The 21700-nt window shown below is 51.3% G+C and overlaps 2 protein-coding genes and 1 pseudogene across 2 annotated transcripts; 2 read left to right on the forward strand and 1 right to left on the reverse strand.

Moving 5' to 3' along the window:
- The first annotated feature begins 4703 nt into the window (after window positions 1–4703).
- On the forward strand, window positions 4704–10122 carry LOC149808897 (preprotein translocase subunit SECY, chloroplastic-like). Its single transcript, XM_089995108.1, has 5 exons — window positions 4704–4853; window positions 5258–5511; window positions 6008–6278; window positions 9316–9633; window positions 9835–10122. The coding sequence occupies exons 1-5, from the start codon at window positions 4704–4706 to the stop codon at window positions 10120–10122; spliced, it is 1281 nt and encodes a 426-aa protein (XP_089851234.1).
- A 457-nt stretch (window positions 10123–10579) lies between these two features.
- Window positions 10580–12003, reverse strand: LOC149808898 (uncharacterized; annotated as a pseudogene).
- Window positions 12004–15559: 3556 nt separating this feature from the next.
- LOC149808899 (hexokinase-7-like) lies at window positions 15560–16926 on the forward strand. Its single transcript, XM_089995109.1, has 4 exons — window positions 15560–15579; window positions 15708–16041; window positions 16391–16683; window positions 16803–16926. The coding sequence occupies exons 1-4, from the start codon at window positions 15560–15562 to the stop codon at window positions 16924–16926; spliced, it is 771 nt and encodes a 256-aa protein (XP_089851235.1).
- The last annotated feature ends 4774 nt before the right edge of the window (window positions 16927–21700 follow it).

A 21700-nucleotide genomic window follows, 5' to 3' on the forward strand; every position in this document is an offset into this window, starting at 1 on the left:
GAGTGTAGGTGAGGGGTTGCGTTGGCGTGAAGCTTGCGGCGGGCCTTGGGCCTGCGTGTATGGCTGCGGCGTAGCGCTCCTGCTCGACGGTCGAAGAGTAGAAGGGGTGGCTTTGTGGCACGGCCATTGCGCTCGCCAAACTTCCGTGCGCAGGGTTGTATAGCGTATGGCAGCTTGTGACACCTCGCAGCGGAGCCTCTGCACAACTTGGCACTTGTAAAACCAACAATACACAAACTGCTGTCATCAATGCAAGTTGAAGTTCTACACTAACAAGCGGGACGCTTGACACTGGCGTTCGTTTCGGCATCTTTGTTTCAGGTCTCGCACACCAATCTTCTCACCACAAAGGATGAGTTATCATTGTCCACCCGTGCAACCGGTATGGCATTCATCAGTACTCAGCCCCATGGTTAGTTTGATTGCTCATGCTCAGTCAGGCTGGTCCAGGTACGCTTGCCTCAGTTGACAGTAATGGTAGCAAAGGTTCCCAGCAGTTGCCGATGTCCATGGATGCGGTAGAGTTAATAAAGGATAAGTCATCATCATTACATCACGTAGATCACGTATCGTTTGCACCATTCCATCTAGTGTCACCGCTAGATTCAGCGTGGTTGATACAAACAGACATGGCCGTATAAGCAGTGCTCATGATGCTAACAGGCCTCATGAGCACGCCTTTTTTGTTGGTGGCCAGTACCTGGGACAGCTGCAGGAAGGGACGCTGCAGCGACAACGCGAGGGCCTGGAAGGTCGTAGACTGGGGCATCCTGGGTTTCTTGATCTGTGGGGGGAGAGAGGGAGATGCCAAGTGCCTTTGCCTTGGCGACCACGTCTTGCCGGCGTAGAATGGAGCCTGTGTCGGGCCGCTTTCGTTGGTCGTAGGTGAGACAAGCAGCCACCAGTTCCAACAGGGGCTTAGAGAACCCTGTAGGAGGGTCATACACGCCCTTGAGGATCTTGCGGATGAGTGCGCCCTCGTTTTGTGCTGTGAACGGGTGCTTGCCCATGCACATCTCATACTGCACAAGACCAGCTGTCATCACCGCGTTCAAATTCCAGTTCACTTCTCCAGCAGCTGCCACGTCAGAGCAGAGCAGGCAACCATTGGGCTCCTCATGAGGTGGTGGCAAGGGTAGCACTGATTCCCAAGTACTTCTTGGAGTTGCCAATGTCCAAGTGCATGCGGTAGTGGTGTAAAATAAAAAGGCAGATCATCATCACCATCACAAGTGGCATTGGTTTGGGGCTGCCAGGCTCATGCATGGACATGTCTTGAATGACGGGCGCCGATTTCGTAAACTGCTCAATGCTTCGCCACATCGGAGTCCAAGCCCTATTCCTGTCCCACACAATCTTGTTCATCTGGATCCGCCCATCACACTAATCACTCAAAAGCTAAGTCTGCTGTGCGAGACGCAGTATCAAATACGACACACTCCGGTGCAGCGAATGGTGCCATCAGTGGCTTGTTTGGTCGCGAGTTAGCTGAGGGGAGGGAAGGCGCACCAGTGAGATCCCAAGCGCCCAGATATCGGTCTTCTCGTTATACGGCTTGTCCTCACACAGCTCCGGCGAAAGGTAGAATGGCGTCCCAACGATCGTACGAAGCACATCGGTGTTGTCGCTCAGCGTGCGCGCAATGCCGAAATCCCCGAGCTTGATGCAGTCAGCGGAGTCGAGGAAAAGGTTGAGCGACTTGATGTCGCGGTGGACGATCCGTTTTTTGTGGATGTAGTCCAGCCCAAGAACCGACTGAATGAGCCACTTCCAGATGCGGTCCTCCGCAAGCTTTTGGCCCTTCTGCGCCCGTGTCACATGGTACACGGTTCCTCCAGATGCGTACTCCATCACGATGTTGAGGACCTCGTCTTTGTCTGTGAACGAGTCGTAGTGCTGAATGATGTACGGGTTACGCAGCTTTGAGAGCATGCGAGCCTGCAAGCACAAATTCCAAGTGAGTAGTTCTTAGAGTTGCCAATGTCCAGGTGGATGTGGTGGTGTTGTAAAAAGGTACATCATCATCATCAGCAGCAGATCCAAGTCACAGTCCTGTCGTGCACTCATGATCTATTCCCTCCAATGGATGTTTTCTCTGACCCTGTAGGTACAAATCTACAGTGCGATTCCTAATTGCCTGTTGCAAGGTGCGATGGACCCTGAGAACCAAGCAGTTCTCCATCCGTTGGCGATCCTTGTTGCTTCATGGCTCCCCTCGGTGTCTCCTTCTGATTTCCACAACATCAGTGCGACTGCTCAGCTCACTGTTGTTCACTGCTTCGCTAGATTGGGCTTCGAACCCGTTTTCGCCAACACATTTCCTGCATTTTCAGGCATCTGGACCCTCAGATCCATGTGGTTTGAGAGAAAGACTAGCTCCGTTTGTGCACGAATCTGGCATTTTCATCCACCAGGGTGCTAGAGAGGGGTTTCTGCTCACCTCATCCAGTGCTTCTTGCCTGTCCAGTCTGCTCATGGATCTGAGCTGAACTTGCTTCAGTGCAAACACCTTCTTATCCGCTGCACACCAGAATATGTGTAAGCTAGTGCACCCGCCCAGGTGGGTGCTGTATGTGAGTGGCGATACCATGTCACTTCAAATCTGGTGACTGTAGGTTCTCAAGCGTGCATTTTTGTGGTGGCGTCCCGTTGTGCACGAAGAAGCATGTCTGATGAATTCTGACCTTGATGACATGGAATGCTTATCGGAGAACCACGGCCTGATCAGAAGCAACGAAACGAACCTTTTCTGACTATCTTGTAGACTGTGCCGAATGAACCCCTCGAGATGGCCTCTTTTATCTCGAAGTCGTCCTGCACATGATCACCTCTTGGTCATGCACATCTGTCAATGTGAGTACTCATACCGCAGGTGTGTCAGACTCGCGACGACAACTGGAGCCATATGCCCTCAATCAAGTGCGCACGCTTCACGGATCGATTGAGCAACACTTGAATAAGTTTTGAATCATGTGTTACTCGTTCTCTATGTCACCATAGCGTCAACAATTGTCCTTGGACCTGCATGAATCGCGAATGGACATGCAAGGCGAGGGCAAGTGATGCAAAGAAGAAAGTTATGCACGATGTACATTTAAGATAGTGCAAGTATTTCTAAATGGTCCCTGGGTTGATTTTGCTGCGCAGCTGGGTGAGTGGTGGACCTGGTGCACTGGTCAGTAAAGTCATTGACATTGTCAATGCAATGACCAGCAGCTTGTGGTTGTGCTCGGACAGCAAAGGGCAGTTTGATCAATACTCTATAACATGATGTAGCACTCAGGGCTACGAGGCTTACCAACGACATTCTCTGAGTGGGCGGTGAGGCGCTGGTAACCATTGTTCCAGTCACAACTTGGCGTCACCGGATTCGTAAGAAAGGTCTCAGCAAATATATCACGAGTAGCAAACAATCTTGAGATTCGCTTCACTTCAGCACTGCCAATGGAGTGAGAATTCACTCGCACAGCCCCAACTTTTTCCTCCAACAGCTGCAAAACATATAACACCAGCCTGCTCCAGCTCAACAAAAGGTTGTGCTAACAATTTCTTTCGGTGAAGGAACTGTCCTCGGCTTGTTCACCATGCGAGTGGCACGCGCACCAGAACGCAAGGTGCTGTCTGGAGATAGATTGTACAATCATGATCGACCTGGCACGTGAACGCAGGGTTGCCAGCTTAGCTTAGGCCTCGGGCGTGTATGTGCTCGAGTCAAACGTAAGCACGACCAGCAGTGGTGCAAAGGGCGGTGTCGCGGCAGGATCAAGCAAGTACGGATGATGTTGCATAGATCGCATTCGATATTAAATGCTGGGCCTTGAAACCTTCCTGACATTTTTCCACACTTGTCACGCCTCCCTTGGAAAGCTGTCCATACAGTCACTGACATATATGATATGATCGCATCTATGACTGGACTGTACATGCAATCTGCATGCCGCCCAAGGTTGGCTAGCAATCCAGGTACGGTTGATGTTTGTCATGTCTCGCTTTTGCTCACGATGGGCATGGACGGCAGCTCTTGAATCGAAATAAGAGGCACTTATTTTCTGTTCTACGCAAAGGTTGTATCGTGTGCGGAACCTCGCCTTTGGCATCTTGTTCTCAGGGTTTTAGCCGGCCCCGCAAATAGGGCAGCTTGAAAGCAGTTGTTTGTCCTTTGCCGTCAATTCAATCCAAGTGTCGGCAGTTGTTGTTGATTTTAAATGGGGAACGCATGTGGCGACCATGCTGAAGTCGGTAACGTCGACCGTCGTCATTGGCGTGCACGGCGACAACAATTTCGATGTCGAGAAGGCGAAACGCACGACCTTGCACGGCAACCGACGACTTGCATTTTAGGGTGCTTGGACCTGCTGCAAAATCTTGGTGCTTGCACTTGAGCGTGGCTGCGAGACGAGGATGCGTCGAAAGTGAGTACCTGTGACAGAGTGCTGGGCCGTTTGCCATTATTTGCCCCGAACTTGCAGCGCATGCGTTGCGCAACATAATCTTGAACCCCTCGACGAAAGCAGCCCATAGCAGACATTGTGCTTGCAATATGATCGCTCGTGAAGACGTGGGTGATGATGCTTGCAGGGACGCCCGTGCCCCTCAGCAGGAACGCGAGCATCTCTCACCGGCTACGATGTTCAGCAGAGCCAACGAAACCAGCAGATGCAGTGCCCAAGCTGCCGCCAGCGAGCGCCAGCAGCATCGTGTCGATGACCAGGACTGACAAGGACGGCGGATTCATGCAGTCAGACCTGCCGAAGAAGCTTGCCATCATGCTCGGTCTGGTGGCCTTCTCGCGGCTTGGAGTCTATGTCCGACTGCCGGGTGTAGATGTTAGGGCATTTGCAGCAAACATGCAGGTGGGTGATGTTAGCGTGCTGCTGTGTTAAGACATTGATTATGTAGAACTCGTACAGAGCAACCTGTACGACTGGTTTGTGATGCTATGTCAATGTGGAGTGTTTCCCTAGACAGTTTGCTTTCTGGGTCTGTATCCCTGAAGATGCATGATTATCTGGGGCAGAAATGGAGGTCAAACCCTGGCGCAGCACTGGTCGTGCGCCCTGGCCTTCACATGGCATTCACCAGGAGCAAACAGGACACGATTGCAAGGCCTGCACCACGTACCTTCTGAGACTGATGCATCTGTTTACAGCACTATCGTATCCACATGAACACTGGAAACTCACTCCATGTACTACTTGGATCTTTCTTGGATTGTTCAGGTGCCCAGGAAAACGGATGCATCGATTTTTTCCTGCAGGGAAGCGGCTTGCTGGGGTACCTGGACTCATTGTCAGGAGGGTCCATTTCAAACGTGGGTGTGTTCTCCCTGGGCATCATCCCAGCAATCAATGCATCCATCTTCCTTCAAATCCTCAGCACTGCGTTCCCCATCCTGAAGAAGCTGCAACGAGAGGAGGGCCCGCAGGGCCGCGCCCGCTACTCCCTCTACACCAAGCTCGCCACGCTTGCCTTTGCCGTCGCACAAGCGTTCGGTTCGCTCTCGGTATTGAGGTAAGCTGCCTGGGTCCTAAACTTCGTCTGTAGTGCTGACACGGGTGCTTGTGATGACCTTTACATTACACCAACGCATCCACATGGACATTGGCAAATCTGAGTATTACTTGGGAATCAGTGCTACAACATTCATCACCTGAACGCATATCTGGAAGAGCATGAATACCATCATTTGACCTGATGTGTCTTGTTCTTCGTCTGGTTATCCTGGAGAGAACCGTCCTAATAGTGTCTACTATGCATAGTACAGCAACAGAGTCATTCATCTTGATTGCAATTTGCTATTGGCGGGACATAATAACATGCAGTCCTGTGGTGTAAGATGTCGTACCATATGGATCATAGCACTTCGATGATGTCGCCATGCCAGGGCTGTCTGATACACTGGCCGACTGCTTGCCAACCGCTTTCAAGTACAAGGAAGTTGCTACCAAGATGTGACCCGGATTTGATGGCGTAATGGGGCAGGATTTGACTTCTTTGTTGCATGCAGGCCTTACGTTGCGGACTATGGGCCTGAGTGGCTTGTGTCCAACGTCATCACACTTGTGGCAGGGGCCATGATTCTCACACAAGTGGGAGAGACCATCTCCGAGCTGAAGCTTGGCAATGGCACGTCCATCCTCATTTTCGCAAACATTGCGTCAGCTCTGCCGACGTCTGTGGGCGGCGCCTTTACTCAAGCTGGCGATGGCGGGAGCCTCAACATTGCCATCTACTTCCTCGCGTTTGCGATCACAACCCTTGGCATTGTGTTTGTCCAGGTGTGGCAACAGACTCGACCCTTGTGCCCAGCGTTGGTTTTTCAAAATCACCACATGCGAAAGTCATCAGCCTGCTTGGGCCACGCAAGATGAAACAATGTTCAGGATAGCCGGTCGCACCGAGGTTTACCTTACAACTGAGATTTACCTCACAACTGTGTGCTAGCGTTTTGCCATGTTTTGCCATTTTTGGGTCCCAGATGCCCAGAAATGCATGAGTAATTGGATTTACCTCACAACTGTGTGCTAGCGTTTTGCCATGTTTTGCCATTTTTGGGTCCCAGATGCCCAGAAATGCATGAGTAATTGGTACAGACGCTGGGAGGGAACCCAAGCATGGCGGAACACTGCTTTGTACCTGCATATGCAAGTGGCATCATCACATCGAAGTCCCTCCAATCTCCGATCCCTCGTTGCTTGCCGTGTGAGTGCTGTGCCAGAAATGTCGTTCGACTCCCACTTCCATCTCCAAGTCTCACGTCACACGCGTTCTTACGCATCTGAGCCCGCAAGTGACACGCCTCGCGAAGCGCTACTTGTTGTTGAAAGCATACTCAAAAGGGCTGCAGGGAGCGGCGCGGAAGGTCCTGATGACCTACACAGGCCGTTTCGTGACCGTGGGAAAGCTTGCGGAATTCTCATCCAAAAAGGTATGAGTTCTACGGCATTTGCGCCCATAAATGAGGAGTTTACGGAAGAGGAGATCAATGGCGCCATAGATCACCTTCCGCTACATAAATCGGCCGATAGTGATGATATTACAGGCGAACTGATCCGAAATGGTGGAGGAGAATTGAAAGCCCTGCTGTTGTCTCTGCTGAACCGGGTTTGGCGAAATGAAAGTGTTCCCACGAAGTGGGGGACTGGGATTATAGTGAGTCTGTATAAAGCTGGAGATTCCACTGACGCAGGAAACTACCGTGGAATTACGCTCATCTCAATCATCCGCAAGTTGTTTAGCACCATGGTCCGGTTACGGCTTGAAAAAACGGTGGGACTTCATGAGTCCCAATGCGCTTTCCGGGAAGGACGTTCCTGCATCGACCACATCTTTACAATGGCTCAGATGGTGAATGAGTCAGGTGCAACAAAGCAGCCCCTTTATGCCATTTTCCTGGACATTAAGAAGGCTTACAATGTGGTCTGGAGGGAAGGTCTTTTCTACAAACTGAAAGCTAAAGGAGTAAAAGGCAAGATGTGGCGGGTCTTGCTAGACTTGTTTTCAAAGTCACAATCCTCGGTCCGCATTGCTGGCGAGATGTCGGAGTCGTTCCCATTGATGGTAGGCGTCGGCCAGGGTGACCCCCTCTCCACCTTACTTTTCGACATCTATATCGACGATCTGTTGGAGTCGTTGCATACGGCAGGCGGTCCCAAAGGAATTTGCGTTGCACAAGGGGTCGAGGTCAGGGCCCTCACATACGCGGACGACCTTAATGGTCTGACACTGAACCCCCAGGACTTGCAGGTCAGTATCGACCATGTGGCTGAATGGTTGAAACGCTGGCGTATGCAAGCAAATAAGCTAAAAAGTGTGGTGATGGTGTTCCATCCCAAGGAAGGTGAATCAGCGAGCGTCGCAGCTGAGCAGCGATTGAACACCTGGACACTGGACGGACACGCTCTGTCGCAGGTGCAATCATATAAGTACTTGGGAGTTTGGTTCACAGAAAGCGGATCTTGGGATTTACATGCAAGCCAAGCACTGGGCAAAATGCGAGCTGCCTTGGGGTACTGGAGGCCACTGCTAGCTTGTCATCGTATCCCGATCAAAACCCGCGCAATGATGATCCAAACCTTCATCTATAGTTCAGTTCTGTTTGGTAGTGAGGTCTGGTCAACCTCACAAGTCAATAGACGCTGCTTTGACGTCGTCGCAAAGGAGGCGATGCGAGCAGTGATGGGATTGCAGTGTTCAGAAGTGGCCTCAGAAGTCTTGTTCACAGACTTGGGCCTACTGCCCCCCTCGCTTCTAATGGATGCCTCTAAACAATGCTATGACAAGCATCTGTCCACTTTACAGGGAACTCGATGGTGTAAACTGGCAAAAGCGAATCGTTTCCCGGGGCACAGAGCAGTCGGACGCCCGAGGGTAGGGGCCAATTGGCAAGGAGAGGTGCAGAAATTTTCAGCGGACATTTGCCACGACCTGAATATCTCTGACATCTTCAAAGCCCCTACAAAACAGCAGGTCGCTAGGCGAATCTCCTCCAGATCTCAAGGGGGAGTGCGTGTAGTGAATGTGCCAGTGCTGGAAGCAGAGGCGTTGCCTACTAATGAGGTTGATAGGCAACACCTCCTTGACAATATCTGGAGTTGGTACTTAATTCAAGGGAAAGCCAGATATGTTGCATCGCCGCATTCTGCGGTGCCATGGAAGTGGGCGTGCATCGGTGAACAACCACGCAGGCTTGCACCATATCTGTCAAGTTTGTCCTCTGTTCGGGCTCGTACTATCTTGAGCGCTAGGAGTGGTAAGCTGTTTGCCCTACGAAGCCGACTTCAAAATCAGACTTACGAGTTTGTGGATCCCGTACAGTATCACTGCAAGGACTGCGATGAGCATTTGGGGGATGCTCACACAGGCTGTGTTCACTGTACCGTGGATTGTCCCATCTTGTGGCCAAAAATAGACCAATTTCTTGAAACGGTTGGAGGTCTTGGATTACAAGGTGGGAATTTGGCAACTAAATTGGAATCTCTGTTGGGAGTTGATCTCCTGACTAAGATTTTGAGTGTGGGTTGCGACGATCTCCCAAAGGAATTGACGGGTCGTTTTTGGTCAGCCGTGGCTGACCTCCTTTCTTGCAGGGTACAGGACGAAGAGGATGAAGACATGTCAGGTCAGGTTATGGTAAGTCAGGCTGGTCCAGGTACGCTTGCCTCAGGTGATGGTAATGATAACTCTGATTCCCAAGTAGTTCTTGGAGTTGCCAATGTCCATGTGGATGCGGTAGTGTTGTAAAAAGGTAAATCATCATCAAATGGCAAAGCCTTGCAATTGTGCTTTTTGTTGTTGAACACGAGTGGGCTGCAGGAAGCGGAGCGGAAGGTCCCAGTGAATTACGCAGGCCGCTACGTGTCCGCCGGGAAGCTTGCGCGGCAGTCATACCTGCCGTTCAAGGTCAATGCGACCGGAGTGATGCCAGTCATCTTCTCGTCGTCGCTGCTGGCCATTCCATCGGGCGTCGCGCGCATGGCCAACTTGGACTTTCTCATCCCTGTCGCTCAAGCTGTCGCCCCTGGCGGCCCTTTCTACCTTCCCACCAACATCGCGCTCATCGTTGCTTTCAACTATTATTACACTTTCCTCCAGCTCGACCCCAATGATCTGTCAGATCAGCTCAAGCGCCAGGTGCGGACTGCATTGCCGACTGCTGGTTCAGTGACTGGGGTGTTATTGTGGTAGGAAGTTTCCAGTCGCGCGGTCAACGAGCACCTTGCGTAAACGATGATGTAGTTTTTACTGTAGTGTAAAACGATACAACCACCGCACCCACATGGACGTTGGCAGCTCGAAGAACCTCTGCTAAGGAGCATTTGTGCAACAATGCAGGGAGCATCGATCCCGTCCGTGAGGCCAGGCAAAGCTACAGCCGAGTATGTAACGGAGACGCTCACGCGCATGTCCGTTTTGGGATCCGCCTTTCTGGGGGTGCTGGCCGCTGCCCCCGCGTTTGTTGAGGCCATCACGCACTTGACCTCCTTCCGAGGATTTGCGGGCACCTCTGTGCTCATCATTGTCGGGGTTGCCACTGACACGGCCCGGAGAATACGCGCGGAACAAGCCATGGCCAAGTATCAGGACGTCGATAAACTGTACGATGACTTGAAGAATATTTAGGTGATTCTGCGAAGTGCCTGCCTTACTAGATTCTTAGGAGATACATGCTGTTATCGTCTGTAGCCCAGTTGATACTGACCCTCCTTGAAACTCGGCCCTGCTTTCGACCGTGAATACTAACATGCATGCTGCTCTGCGCACAGTGCCAGTTTGAACCGTTTTGATTTTGGCATTTGTAAGCTTTGTTGTGGCATAGGGTGTATTTAACCGGCATCATGTGGTCATGCCTGGAGACTGCTTGTGCATGCTTTGAGGCGTGTATCAGCCCCCTTATAAGACATGAGGAGGTAAGTATCAGCAGTACTTGCGGATTGCATGCAAGAGCAGAAGGTAGCGCTAAATAAAGGGCCATAGGCCTGTTCTTGTCACCCTGGATGGCCAATGCTCGGTCTTTCAGGACTTCTGCATCGCACATGTTTTGCAAAAGCGTCATGAAAGATCTGACCGCATTACACCGTCATGTTTGTAGAATCGCTTTGCATAATTTGAGTTTCTTAAAGTGCTGGGCTACATGAGACTTGGGGCATGGTTTGGTGGCGAGCGCAGTGGGGAAGTCCTCTGGCTGTTCTATCCAGAGCTTGTGAGCTATTCCCCCAGCCTCAAGTGTGGCACTCAGTGCCCTCAGCTGTGCCTCGCCTTTGATCTCTAGAACAACCTGCACCAGACATTTGGAGTCCAGTTGGACGAGGTTGCATTTGCCGAACTATCAGATTCTCATGGCCCTGGGCAAGATGGATTGACTGTGTTTGATTGGGCAAGGATGGTGCAGGAAAGTCACACCCTAACATGTCTGTTGTGTGCTTTTTGACACACGTGGCAAATCCTGGTCATCATCAGACCGCATGGTTCCCGGTCCAGATGTTCGAAAATGAAAGAATGTTGGTGACAAAATGAGGGGTGGAAATCCGATCTGGCAAATCGCTGCTCTGGCAGTGAGGCGGCGTGTATCCCTTTCTCACAGACCCATTTTTCAGGTGATCTGCTTGCCCTCATTATTGCTTGTGCAGCGAGGTGCATAACCATCATAGTATTGCGTAGTTGAAGCAATAGTTGAAGCGAAAAGGGTGCAACAAGGATCGGGACAGAGAACCTGGAACTTTATTGCACCACTCACTCAGTTGTCAATGCACTCAACCCAAACATGCAAAGGCGCCACATATTATAATCCGCCATGGTTCTGGTGACATGCTTTGCATGTGAGCGACAAGGACGGCATCATGCCTGGGCACATCCTATGAAGCCATGTGTGTAGCTCAAACCAGCTTGTTGATTGTCTGATATAACGCAAGCAACGACCAGGTAGTCTTCATGAAAACAGGATATGTCAGGATGGAAGCTGCTCTTCTCAACATGGTGTACACTTTGAGGCAACCACATTTTAATGGCATCCAATGTTCCAGACCCCCGAGGGTGTGTTGTGAGTGACTTCCCTTGGTCTTGTCAGAGAGAATCGCCAGGACTGATATCAATAGTCATCAGCGATGTAGAAGGCCTGGTTGTGGTTAGGGAGCATTGTTTGATAAGCATGGCGAAACATTCCCGACTACAAGTAACCCACTGATATATCATCCTGGGTCTGTGCCAACAACGGAGGGACAAGTCCCAAGCGCAAAGAATCAGGCAGAAGGTTCTGCCCTTGCGCACCTTGCGCATTTGGTCAAGATTTTCTGGGGCCAGATACTCCTTTGTATCCGCATCATTGAGGTGCATCCAGCATGCAGCTAGTGACGCATGGCATGCCTGCGCTGTGATGGAGCCAAGAGGCCACCCATGCTCTGTCCAAAGGTCCCTCCGCAAAATTATGTATTGCACCAGCGGATCGGCCAGCTGAGTTCCACCACCTGCGGACGCTGTTGCTTTGACTGCCGCCGACCACGACATTGCCAGGCGCTCCTGCGCTACACCATGAACATCGAACACCAGTTTTGAGCTTGTGAGTTTGATGCTCCATCAAACCACAGCCGTTTCGTTTTTCTGAACTCCCGTGATGTACAATAGACAGCTCTGCAGATGACAGGACTGCTACATTGATAGAAAGCGAGATGTGCCAGCAATGTCATTCAGCTAAGACACGAACAATGATCTGGCAGCAAACCGATATCAACGACAACAATTAGGTATTGGTAACGTTATCTTATGCCGTACGCCTGGTTATGCACGGGGTGGGGTGACTTAGCATTACCGCATGCAGACCATGCAAAGTTGGGGTTTTGCCAGGTTACGCCAGCCGCTTTGAAGTTCCCCTCCTGAATGACGACCAACTCACATAAGAACACTCTCAGGGCACGGTATTTATCAGGCCGCTCCCCGTACCTTCACGCTTCGGCCACGTCCGATGTCTGCACGATGTATCAAGATAGTGAACGTACGAGGGCAAAATCGCGCGGCATGAGACGAGTTTTCATGACAATGATTCAAACCAAAATGAGAACGGCTGAGAGCTCGCGTCGCAGATCCTCGAATACATGCCTCAAGCATTATTGCGCGTTGCACAGCAGGGAAAACGCACGCGCAGGGTCATCATTACAATTCCTGTCCCTTACTCTATTCAGCACCTGTGCCGGCATGGTATGCAGTTTTCAAAGGCATGATGGCAATGCTTCATCCAAGCGGGCAGGATGGGGTGTGGTGACGTTGTTGCAGTAGCACTCCAGTTCGCGCTTGGCGGAAAGGATATGCACACATAGGAAAACGCTTGTAACCAACATCGCTGAACACCGTCTGATGAACGCGTGTACAATGCTCGCAAGGAACGCGCAAGCATGTCAGGGTATATTTCCACCACCGAGCACTTTTGCGACTCTCCTCGTCACTTGTTTCCTACCAGACAACCCACAGCATGTAACCTCATGATGAGTATAATTTTTTGATTTGGACGCTGTTTCAGTACCCGGCATTCCCTTGTCCAAACTATACCGTGGTGATACGCGCGCGAGGCATCGGATGTTTTCTCTGAACTGCGGCATGAATTCTCGAGGTTCAGGCAAACATATGGCTGTCGCCGCTGTGGTGGCGTCCTCAGTGGTTGGTTTATGGCATGTTGGCGTTCATCTCTTAGAGTTTTATAAGGTGAAAGCCCTGTTTGCCAAGGTACGCTAACCCCACGTCATTCTCCCGTCGTCATGACATCGTTTTGATGGACTCGTATGTCGTGGATTAAGATAGTTTGTAATAGAAGTATCCCGTCAGTTCTACGTGGCTGCGTCCTGTTGCTTGGACGATGCCTGCCGTGAACGATCGTAGCCGCGCATCAGGGTGAAACCTTACGAGTCAACAGGAGTTGTAGCCAGCCTTTAGAGACTTCATGCAGGCATCTTCATTCCTGTTACAACCTGCTTGAAGCATTAGCACGTAGCTTGTATCTCGAATGCATATGAATATTCGGAAGATGTGTAGAGGCGTTTGTGGGTAGGCCGACGATAGCTGTTGCGTGACCGAGGGTTCCTTGGATCTGGACCATAAGTCGAGACAGACAGCGATTCTTTTGTCTCAATCAAGCCATATTCCAGAGTTAGCAACGTCCGGATGGTGCCAAAGCTACTTAACCCCTACCCGCAGCACCACCAGGAATCTTGCTCCGGTGGATAATTTGCGCCCTGACGGATAGTACATTGCACTGAAAGAAGGGGGTTGTTTAGGATGCATGGCTCTTCCAGGGATTAGGCATAGGAGGAATGGCTTTCATGTGACAGTGCTCATGCACTTCGTTGTATCAGCACTTTCACTCAGTTGCTCGAATGGATCTGGGCGGGAGGACACCAGGTTCTATTTGGTTACAAACACATAAACCAAGTGCTCAACGTTTTAAGCCTTATGCTCGAGCTGGGGCAGAGGAATTTGAAATCAGGAGGCTGCAGCTCTTTGCCTCCCCAACGCCAACACCAGCATGTCTGAGGACGCCTCACTGCAAAAGTCTTACATACAATCTTTGATTGCAGTACAAGGCGAACCTTGAATTCACGCATTGCACTGCAATGGCTCTGCAAGCTGAGTTCCGGCACCAGATGGAGGAAGGCCTGGCGCAAAGGCCACGGACTCGCCTGCAGATGCTGCCATCCTACATCACCAAAATGCCGACTGGCAACGAGAGGGGGGAGTTTCTGGCCGTCGACTTGGGAGGAACGAGCTTCAGGGTTCTGCATGTCGTGCTCGGGAACGGTCCCAGCGAGGTGGTGGGTCCCTTTTTGCTGACTTGCATGCGTCAGTGCAAAGGTTGATACAGTGATTGGATGTGCTGACTTTTCTGCTGACTTTTCCGCAAAGCTATGGCGCCCCTCCTCATAATCCGATGTCAAGCAGCGGCATGCTAACAAGCTACATGCAGATCCAAGGAGCCACATGCATTCCAGACCTTCTGGGGCCCAGTTGCAACGATGAGGAGTTCTTTGCTGTACTGTCTCAGCTGGCATCATGCAAGCTCACACAATCCAGTAGGTGGCACTATGCGTTTCAGTTTGGGGAAAAAAAATCAACATCCCGACTTGATGTCGATCAATATGTGAGGAAGAAACTCATATTATATGCACACCAGGCCAGGTCCTGTACGCTTGCCTGGGATCTTGATCATGGTGGCATGGATTCCATCATTGCACTCAGAGTTGCCAATGGGCCATGTGGCAGAGTTGCAACAGATCGAGATCTGACGATTGAAGTCTGGCGTTGAGGCTGTCTGAATGATTGATCCCATGCAAACATGGAAAGCGAGCAATGCTGTGCAGGCCCATAAGACGTATCGAGAGATGGAGATACCGGAGGACGTTTTTAGGGGCACTTCAGAAGGGGTGTTTGACTTCATTGCAAAAACAGTCGTAGAGTTTGCCAAAGATGAGGGCCTCACGCCGACGTCTACAGATGCGGACCCTTCTGAGCTCCTCCCAGTGGGCTTCTGCTTTAGTTTCCCAATGCGCCAGAAATCGATCAGCAGGTGTGTGGTTCCTTGCCATGCAGCCGTACGGTATCTGCAACTTTTGCTGACACGTATCTGAAGGGTCTAACAGACTGTGTGTGCCAGTTGTTCTGGCAGCTGTTTCAACCTCTAGTTTCAAATAGAGTTCAAATAAAGAGAAGGCTGTTCCCTTTGCTGTTTGCTCGTCGACATTACCGCTGTTCAATGCATCGTGCGCACCAAGGCCGGGCACATCGTCGAAGCCATTGCTTCTCAAGTTGCGCTTAGGGTGATCAATTTCCGTGTGGATGCGGCGGTGCTGCAGCACGTCTTTCGACGTATGATCTGTCTGATCTGTGAACACCTCTGTCTCGTTCAGAGCGAGCTTGATCCGGTGTGTGAAGGGACTGCTATTGGAATGTTCTTTCACATGTGGCGTTCTGACGTGTTTCAATGCGTAACTCACAAGGCATTCAACTGTCATGACAGACTTCTTGCTGTCAAGCAACAAAGTCTCTGGCATCTAGTTTTCTTTCTCCAATTGTCGCCTGTATGTCGCTCGTACCCGTGCAGTGAGAATTTGACGCGGTACACAAATGATCTCAGTCAACAATATTGCTTCTGTGTAGTGCATGGTTCTGCAGCTGCATCGACCCGCATCCAACTTGTCCTGATCGATAGCCGCGTTCGTCTTGTGCAGTGGGAGCTTAGTAAAGTGGACCAAGGGTTTCCGACTGGACGACGGCATTGGCTGCGACCCCGTTGCAGAGCTGGAGAGCGCCCTCCGTCGGCACCGCTTTCCCGCGCAGGTGCCCGCCCTACTCAACGACACAATCGGCGTGTTTGCGGCCGCCCGTTATGAGCACCCCCGCACCGCCATCGGCCTCGTTTTGGGGACCGGTACCAACGCATGCTACTTGGAGTCGACTTCCATGGTGGCGGCCATGGGGCCTGACGCCGGGCGGCACGGCGGCAGCACTGTCATCAACACAGAGTGGGGCGACTTCGACAGCGATCTCATTCCCCGCTGCAAGGTGCTCTCTCGCCATGCTCGGCGTCTGCGCGCGCCAGACACTGTGTTTTCAGGGTTCGGATGCGTGAATTTGCAAGGTGTTCTGCAGACAGAAATGGGGGTCGAACCGCAATAAGGGCAGAAATGTGCCTGTGGCAACGGCGCCTCTTTGCTCGCCGAGGGATGTCGTGACACAGCTCCATGTACAAGCGATCCGGCATTGTTGCTATGATGCAATCATCATGCTGAACAAGATACGGCTATTGCAGCCATGAAAGAGTGATGCAAACGCTGTGTCAAAGTCACTGACAAACGGTCGTTGCGGTGTGGCAGCTAAATGCCTGAGAATTAGAGAGAGCTGGGTTATGCAGGAGGACAGGGAACTCGACGAAGCAAGCGTTCGGCCAGGGGAAATGCCGTTTGAGAAGCTTGTTTCAGGCATGTACATTGGCGAGTGTGCCCGCCGCATCCTCTTGTCCATCATCACTGAAACCGGCTTGATGGAGCCCGCTCAGCTGACTCGGTTACAGATGCCAAACAGTTTTACGTCCAAAATGATGGGCGACATTGAGCATGATGAGACACTGAACGGCCAGACGACTGTCGACACTCTCATGAAGGCATTTGGCTGGCATCAACAGGATTGTGGCATCACCGTTTGCTGGCTGGTACGCCCCACACACACATTGTTTCTTTCTCATCACAAAACCAGTCACTTGCGCCTACTGTGTGCTGACACATTGTGACTGTGCTGATTCCTTGTGATGTTGCTGGCGCTCTCAGCTCACAAGGTCGTGCTCAGATGGTACAAGAAATGCTCAGAATGGCACCCAGGGCTGAGGCCGTTCCAGTCTCCAAGCAGGAGTTTTATGTTGATGACTGGCTATTGATTGTCATAGATCTTTGATAGCACCACTGCATCCACATACACATTGGCAACTCCAAGTGCAACTTAGGAATCACTACAAGCACCATCTCCCGAGGCAAGGCTATACCTGGACAGCCTTACTTACCACATCAATTTTGCCAATTTCAAGCATGAGGATGGAAATTGGTCAGCAGAGAAAACATCGGTGATTCATCGGTTGATGTGTACTTCCACCACAGTTCATGACGATTTATCTACCTGCTTTCTTGAAGACAACAATTGATGAGATGCCCAGCGTTGTTCAGTCATGATCCGTATCTAAATTTACTCTGATTCGGGAACTAGATGTCAGCCAAGCAAGTGACGTCTGCGCAGGTGAGGCAGGTGGTAGACATTGTGGCGGAGCGAGCCGCGCGCCTGGTAGCGCTAGGCCTCTGTGCGCTGCTCGCTCAGATGAAGCCGGCAGAGAGTGGCCAGGAGTGGTGCATCGCAGTGGATGGGGCCCTGTACAAAAAGTACGGCAAACTGCGAGACAGAATACACACGTATGTGCAGTATTACCGGGCGCGGGGTACGCAGAATGCGAGCCAGTACCCTGCTGGGAAGTTAACCGACGAAAAGGATGTGGGCGTGGAGGAGGGCACCTTCACGGTTTCGTTCGTTAACTGCGAAGGCGGCTCGTGCGTTGGGGCTGCTGTGGTTGCCGCCGCCGCTTGCGAGTCGGCTGCTGCGTCGTAGTGGAGCCTCTTGCACCACACGTGCTCACAGACGCACAGAGGTAAGCTACATCGTGGAGCCTCTTGCACCACTCGATGGCTTGCCTGGTGCGCTTGCTGCCCTGCCCGCGAGCAGCGACCTCACCCTACTTTCTTCATTGATTCTTCACCCTTCGTCCTGATAGAACTGACCCGATGACGTATGAATTGTCACCCACCTGCCCACCTGCACGCCGTCCAGCCCGCCCAATCTGAGCACTTTCCTGGGTTCTGGCTTTCTTTAGATTGGAATAAATCGCTCTGTCAAGCAAGGTGTTGCCTTGTCTCGTGTCGAAACCCGGCGACGGCATGTCCAACGTCTTGTTGTGTGGACGCGACCCCAACCTTCATGACTTCAGGTGAAAAAAACAAAAAATCGTTGGCTAAATGCGTGGTTACAGGCATGCTGCTCAATGCACTGCTCTTTGTCCATCGTGACAGAATGTAAGTGACTGGTCTTGGTGAATCTGTGCCCTGTCCGATGGCACGGGTGCTGTCAGCGAAGACCGATTCGGTGTGTCGCGTATTGATAAAGTGAACTGTGTGTGGTAGATGTGAGCTGACACGCTGCGCGTTGATAATGCAGTCAACGAGTGGGGCTCTGCTGGAGCTGTTTTGCACAGTCACAGACACATATGGACGAGCGTGTATTACATATGCACTTCGCTTGTTGCAATAGATCATTTACCGTTGAAGCCAAGTGTCATTGCTGATGCTGATTTGCGGATGCTAGGCGTTACTGGCATGCTGTGATGATCAAGTGATCATCACATAGTGCTACATAAGCTACCTTTGTGGCATCTGCGCTATCATGCGCGGGTAGCTAATTCCCCAGGCCCTCCTGGACATGTGTTCGCTGATGTGTATTTCTGTACAATGCACATTGCGATTTGGCGCTGTTGTACCGGAATTTTTTTTTTTATTCGGGCGCGACGCCAGGAGCCTTTCATTTCATGCAGATTGCATGCATGCATATTGAGATAGGCAGTGAATTTGTGAAGATAGTCTGCTGTCCTGGTCGACGGTTTTTGTTTAAAGAGTGAAGTTTTCAAGGCTAGAGCATGTGAATTGCGTGTTTTCTTCAAGGATGTTGACTTCTCAATTGTTGAGTTGCCCATGACGTCGTCGTCGTCGTTGCTCTCCTGCCCTGAGTACTGCCGGCAGGCCTGCGTTTCGTTGTAATTCATTGCATTTACATAAAGGCGAAAGGTGACTGCCTGTTTATCAAGTTGCACTCGAGAGCACAGTTGTCTGCGGTCGGGCCGGCCAGTCCCGCTGCACTCTCATCAACTTGCGGGTCAGCATAGCGGGTGACCTACCACCTCTGACAGCATGGCCTTGCACAACCACTGCTATGTCTACCCCACACGCTTGTGGCAAGCCATCCTGGTACTCAACACGCCCAGCCGATGCTGACATACTGTGCGTCACAAACATTGCCTCTCCTTGCCAGTGCTTGCTTTGACAGCTGCCATTTCTATGAGCGGGTTCACGACGTAAGGACGGCGACCGTGAAAAGGCCAAGGATGACCGTGACAATACCTATATTTGGGTGATTACCATCAATTTGTTGACACGCCGACAAGTTTGTTGTCACAATACCAACGACTGGGCGTTCACGGTCACGCTTTTGGACTTGCCGCCAAGTTCAATATGTTCGTTTCAGGTATGTATATACGAAAATGCCTCAAACTGTCACGCTCCCTTGCCAGTATTGTCACGGTAGTGTCGTGATGAAGTGCATGGCTGCTTTGCCTGATCGCCTGAACATATCCGTTGACAATGGGTGCAAGCATGGCCGGGAGTTTGTCTGTTCAACGCTTGCGCGCTTGGCAAGTTGTGCCCCAACACTGCCCACTCCGTGTGTTTGGGCCCTGACGTGAAGCATTGCTGAGATAGCTGAATAATGGATGCAGCGCGAGCTAGTCAAAGTGCTGCGCTAACCGAAATGAAATTGCCCATGGGTACTGAACATCATGGGCTATTCCCTCCTACGACAAGCTTCAAGGGCTTGTGGCTACTTCATTTGATATCACTGAGATGTACTTCCAACTATCATTAGGGCCAGTTTGCCTGGGTTGTTATGCATTAGTCGTTGGCCAGACGGGAGCAAAAAGATAATCCTAGCGAGGTTCCTTTCTCAACCACATCGACGTGTTCCATTCTGCAAATACAACACCTGCGGATGCGCAAGTCTGCTATGAAAACGCCATTCACTCCTTGATTGAAGCCTAGAGTATGTTGAGTGCTACAGCGAGCATGTAAGTGGTTGGTATCAGTCAAATGCACGCCGCGGATTGCGTCATGCAGCCTCTGACTTCAGGAATTTGGTGATCGCGTCAGCAGCGCCATCATCATCGTTGCTTGCAGTCACATAGTCGGCGATGTCGATCAGATCGTCCACTGCGTTTGCCATGGCCACCGAGAACCCGACGTTCTGGAGCAGCTCGAAGTCGTTCATGCCATCGCCAATCGCCATGACGTTATCAGACGATTGCCCCGTGTGCCTCAAGTACTGTTGCAAACCAGTCCACTTATTGACTCCTGCACGGGCTCGTCACGTCAGGCTGGCCCAGATGCTTGCCTCGGGTGATGGTAACAATAGCATTATTGTCCAGGCTGCGCATAGACTTGCCAATGTCCATGTGGATGCGGTAGTGTTGCACAGGGATACATCATCATCAGAGGGAAACATTCGTTGCTTCGACTTGGACATTATGTATTGTTAACACACTAGGCAATGCCATTTCCATACTTGAAAAGAGCCTGCGGTCTCAGGATGACCTGATAAGTGCCAGATGGTACCTCAGCGTCTTGCCAAGCATGTAGGCTACCAACGCCCCCAGCGATTGGAGAGCCATCCAAGTAGCTCCAAAAACATCACGTCATCCAAAAACCGATAGTCTGAAAAGAATGGAGTGCTAGAGTGCTAAAGCGAATCCTAACATGCAGCACAGAAAAGACACAGTAGTTACGGGGGAAAATTGCCCCAAAGCCCATGCATTGTGCTCATCAGTGCCCATGGTAAACAAATTCCATCCCCTGACCATCGCAGACCATCAAAGCAGTGCCTATTCATAATAGACATGCCATCAAGTCATGACTTCCTTACATCCAGGACTCCTGTTCTTGATAAAGGGCAACTCTTGAGGAAAGGCACACCACCAGGAAGAATCTCAAGCATGGTGGGGACAGCTTGAGTAAGGTCTGTGTCCGTCTCCTCTAGGCAGGCGGAAAAATAGGGGATGACTTCATTCTCGATGCGTGTTTCTTCGGCCATGAACAACACCTTCTTCACCTCAGGTCCCGCAAGGAGTGCCTCCAGGCTCTCAGCAACCTGTGCAAACAGCAAAGTTGTCCTCAGGCTGCACGATCTGTGGGGCAACGTATACAACAAATGCACGAATTCTGGGGAGCGGGAAATTGCCAGATTGGACAGGCAATTGCCAACGTCCATGTAACTGCACTTGTGATGTGTGAAAGTCTTGGAGTAACATCAGAAGCAGGATTCAACCCCTAGACGGCGAATCGCCATTGCGAAGGGGTTTGAGGAGGAACTCAGCCCCTTGATGGCAAAACCCTGGCCGGCACTTTGCCGGCATGCACGATGGAGCGCTTACTGATTAGCTCCCTGTAGCCAGCAGTCGGCTTTGCAGAGTAGAATTGCCACCAACACCAGCCACCCAGAAAAGGACAAACACCGCCGCGCCAGTGGTCTGCACGTAAGAAGCAAAAACAGCTTCTAGCGTTGCAGAGACCACCTCACGGGATTCATCTTGTTGTGTCTTCAATTGGAAACCAATTGGGGACACAACATAAATCCCGTTCGGATGCAATAGGAAGGACAAGCATGCAGTAGGGCAGCACCTGAGCAAGGGGCTCGTAGTACCGGGTGTGGAGTTCTCTCAATTCGTCTGTGAGTCGCAATGTGACACAAGTGTCACCTAGAAAAGCGACGCAAGACAAATCGGATGCCTCAGCATACTCAAAACAGACACGGACAACACTGGGTGGAAGGCTGGAAGTCCCCGGGAGCAGCTGGCCGGAAGGGCCGTAGA

This window comes from Nuphar pumila, unplaced genomic scaffold (genome assembly GCF_984573655.1).
Source record: "Nuphar pumila unplaced genomic scaffold, dmNupPumi1.hap1.1 HAP1_SCAFFOLD_2028, whole genome shotgun sequence".
In the NCBI taxonomy this organism is placed as follows: domain Eukaryota; kingdom Viridiplantae; phylum Streptophyta; class Magnoliopsida; order Nymphaeales; family Nymphaeaceae; genus Nuphar; species Nuphar pumila.

Excerpts from the sequence above, each read along its gene's own strand:
- LOC149808899 (XM_089995109.1), top strand. The coding sequence starts at position 15,560 with ATGTCGCTCGTACCCGTGCA. Across the intron at positions 15,580-15,707 it reads ATGTCGCTCGTACCCGTGCA|TGGGAGCTTAGTAAAGTGGA; the intron begins GTGAGAATTTGA and ends CGTCTTGTGCAG. Across the intron at positions 16,684-16,802 it reads TGTGGCATCACCGTTTGCTG|CTCACAAGGTCGTGCTCAGA; the intron begins GCTGGTACGCCC and ends TGGCGCTCTCAG.
- LOC149808897 (XM_089995108.1), top strand. The coding sequence starts at position 4,704 with ATGACCAGGACTGACAAGGACGGCGGATTCATGCAGTCAGACCTGCCG. Across the intron at positions 5,512-6,007 it reads GGTTCGCTCTCGGTATTGAG|GCCTTACGTTGCGGACTATG; the intron begins GTAAGCTGCCTG and ends TGTTGCATGCAG. Across the intron at positions 9,634-9,834 it reads CAGATCAGCTCAAGCGCCAG|GGAGCATCGATCCCGTCCGT; the intron begins GTGCGGACTGCA and ends GCAACAATGCAG.